General features: G+C 52.9%; 1 protein-coding gene across 1 annotated transcript; it reads left to right on the forward strand.

Moving 5' to 3' along the window:
• The first annotated feature begins 71 nt into the window (after positions 1-71).
• On the forward strand, positions 72-2,495 carry LOC113147644. Its single transcript, XM_026338807.1, has 2 exons — positions 72-1,900; positions 1,958-2,495. The coding sequence occupies exons 1-2, from the start codon at positions 72-74 to the stop codon at positions 2,493-2,495; spliced, it is 2,367 nt and encodes a 788-aa protein (XP_026194592.1).
• The last annotated feature ends 1,097 nt before the right edge of the window (positions 2,496-3,592 follow it).

The following is a 3,592-nucleotide window of genomic DNA, read 5'->3' on the forward strand; positions in this document are numbered from 1 at the left end:
AGCAATGCACTGCTCAGCTTCGCAAACACCAAGCCGAACTGGCAGTTGCCATGAGAGGACGTGGAAAGGAAATGCGGGAGAGGAGGTTGCAGGAGAGGCGGTCAGCGTCTGTGTCGAGGAGCAGGGGTAGTCCTACTGAGCAGCGTTCTCCGCAGAAGCAAGACGCACCTGGCTCTCCACAGACGACACCCCCAGGAGGAGTAGATCTAAATGCAGTCAGTCGTGAACTGCTCAAGGAGGCGGGGGGTAACGGCAAAGAGAATGTGGCTAGGTTGGAGGGGAACGAAGACGCTGCGCTTTACCAAAAGCGGAGGAGCGGCGACGCCACAAACGCGAGGGGCGAGGAGGAACGAACAATGAAAGCAGAGTTGAAGGAAGGCGAAAACAAGACCGATAGTCTTCCGCAGTCGCAGTTTGCTTCTGCCTCCAAGCAATGCACTGCTCAGCTTCGCAAACACCAAGCCGAACTGGCAGTTGCCATGAGAGGACGTGGAAAGGAAATGCGGGAGAGGAGGTTGCAGGAGAGGCGGTCAGCGTCTGTGTCGAGGAGCAGGGGCAGTCCTACTGAGCAGCGTTCTCCGCAGAAGCAAGACGCACCTGGCTCTCCACAGACGACACCCCCAGGAGGAGTAGATCTAAATGTAGTCAGTCGTGCCCGTGTATCGAGAAATGGGGAGGATGCACTGGGCTGCGGTTCGTTGGCTCCGGTGTTGCAAACACCGAAGTGTGAGATCGTGGAATGCAAAAAGGCCCCTGAAAGCAGCCACCGGCTGGCGTCGAATTTAGTCGAAAGGTCTGTGAGTGTGGTGGACAATAAAACGGTGCATTTACGTCGCGAAACGGAGTTGAACATAAAGGGTGCTCCGCGTTCGCAGATGCGCGCCATGCCGCTTTCTGTGGACGGAGCTTCCTCAGAATTATATCCCGACGCATCCAGGTCAGTGCCTAGGCCGGGCGCCTCGGGGTTACAAGTGATACCTAAGTCATCATGCGCTTCAAAGGAGGATCCACAAAGCGGTGGGTTAGTCGATGAGATAGCTGGAAGCCAAGGTCACCAGAGAGCGTTTAGAACCCCTACTTGGGAAAAGCAGACAGGGCAGCCGGTTGCGAAGGCTGGGAGCCCTCTCTCCCCGCAATCCCCCCACGCCAGCGTACGTCTTGTGGGGGCATCTACGGCAGCTTCTAAATCCACCACAGAGAGAGCCATGAGGCCGATTCCCTGTAGATCAGAAGAAAAGCAGAAAGACGAGTGGATGTTGCAGCATGAGGCTCACTTGGAGCTCCTACACCGTCAAGCCGCCGCACGACTGATACAGCATGCGTGGCGCCAACACCGTCTTGGTGTGCTTTTCTCGTCGGTTCTTCAGATGAAGAGGAGAAGGGCCGAAAGCGCGAGGAACCGGCGACGATCTAACGGTCTTGTTCCCTTTACAGAGAAGACCAGCGAAGCCCTCTCGCGTACCGTAGAGCTGTCTGCCTCGTTAGGACCGCGAGGGAGCCAGGACGATATTACTGAAGTACAGCAGAGGCGAGATCTGTACGAACAATTTATACCTATTATAGAGGAGAACAAACCACCCGCACCTGTTGTTCTATTCAAGGCGGGTTCCAAGAACCTCTTATCAAGGCATTTGTCTGCTGAGGATCCTAAAAGAGCAGAAGGGCCTTCACACAAGGCAAAGGAAAAGGCAGCTAACCAAGAAGCCTCTGAGAAGCCGAGAGCCTCTACAGAGTTTTTGCAGGACATCTCCGATAGCGGATCCCCACGGAATAATCAATCAGAAAGGCTTCCGGAAATTGTGCTGCAGCTGGCAAGCAGTTCCTCTTCCTCTCCCAAGAGGAGCAGTCACAGCAGCGATAGTAGCAGCCAGCGCTCGAGCAGTGACTTGAGCCGGAGTTCGTCAGATAGTAATTCGGATTTTGGCGACCGTGAGAGGGACTCTCGTTTGCCAAGCAGTTTAGAAGACGAAATAGGGCGTAGCGGAAAACACGAGTATGATGATTTCGACGTACGCAAACGTCTTCGCCAAATAATGCGGGAGGGTCTAGATTCAAGGATGCGATCCACACTCGCGGGCAGCGACGTTCTCCTCCCGAGGGCCAGCAGGATCGGATGGACCTCTTCGCCTTCTCAAAAGGAGCAGTATATGCCCGCCATAGCGGGGCTAGGTGTACAGAATGCGCTGTCAAAGAGGTCCGATAGACAAAAGTACTCGCTCAGTAAGATAGGCACGCAAAGAAGCGTGATATGTGTCGAGTCTTTGAAGACTGAGACGAAGTCACCGGGGCAGAAGGATATGAAAAATGTTTCTCAAGACAGGAGGGAGAGTCACCTTAACGTTTTCCTTCATCCAGATTGGCAGGAGCGCAAGCTGGAGAGTCTCAACGCTCTAAGAGCACTCCCACCCACAAAGGCGTTGGAAAAGAAGGCCTCCAGGCCCCCTCCAGTCTCCGTTTCAAGGTACGGGGGCAACTCCTCGGAACCACCTGGCTAGAAAGCCAGAGCCATCTCCGCATCAGCTGAGGGACGCGGAAGAGAGTCACAGGATGAGAAGCGATGCACGCCTCCCGTTTGTGCCACTCTAGATAAAACGCGACCAGCTCAGAAATGTCTCATCGAGGACCCGCTCCGCGCAGGTGCAAATGGACTGAGGCAGCACCGAGCAGAGTCCCCCTTGTTTTTCTTCATCTGTATATGTATGCACAACCGAGTGTAAGCCGAGGCTGTGCTTCTGCAGTTTCAGGGCCGAATGTTCGTACTGCCAAAACAAAACAGAGAGAGCCGATCCCGTCCCAGTGAGTCTCACAAAATGACTCCCCCAGGGCTCTTAGCAGTCTCCCCAATCTCATTAAACGGGTGTAACTGTAGTATCCCTTATTGCACGACGATGAGGGTCTTTTCGCACATAAGGCCAAAATGCTATGATGCTTCTTTTATTGCAGTTATGCTTGCTGACGCGCTACAGCAGTGGCTAACTCCAGAAAAGGAGGGTAACGAAAGACATTGCTTCACGGGTGGGCGACTGGCACAATCTGGGCTAGGAGCCGGGGTACACAGAGCTCTGGCCGATCGTAGCGTTTGGTATGCAGTGCGGGAAGTGATCTACGGCTTTTCAACTTGGCTGGTGGTGGTATGCCATCACCGTACGGTATATCCACGGGCGCCTGATGCATATACAGCTTCGGATTTTTGAGGAAACGTTGCATGCTTAATAATAGGAGCATACATGTGCTGGGCTAGCCTACACCAAGGCAATTTCTAGTGCACTAGTCATATCGAATTACAAATAAGTAAAATGTTGACTGCATGAATCGGATGGGATTCTTTTTAGAAAATCACTAAAGAGCTGTCTGAAAGACTTCTACTGAGTCTGATTTTGCCTTCCTGTGGAGACCATAGATGGAGGGTCACGGGCCGATCAACTCTAGATCTCGAGAGCGTTATCCTCTGATCACTCCAAGTACTTCCAGCTAATTGCACACAGCATCTTGCGCTCACACACACACAACATTGGGCCTTCTTTCATCGTGCTCACATACCTCCTTGGAATATAAGGCATGCCAACAGACAAACTAATTCAATTTTTTTTTG

The sequence above is a fragment of the Cyclospora cayetanensis genome, unplaced genomic scaffold (genome assembly GCF_002999335.1).
Source record: "Cyclospora cayetanensis isolate NF1_C8 unplaced genomic scaffold, CcayRef3 CcayRef3_contig_30, whole genome shotgun sequence".
Classification (NCBI taxonomy): domain Eukaryota; phylum Apicomplexa; class Conoidasida; order Eucoccidiorida; family Eimeriidae; genus Cyclospora; species Cyclospora cayetanensis.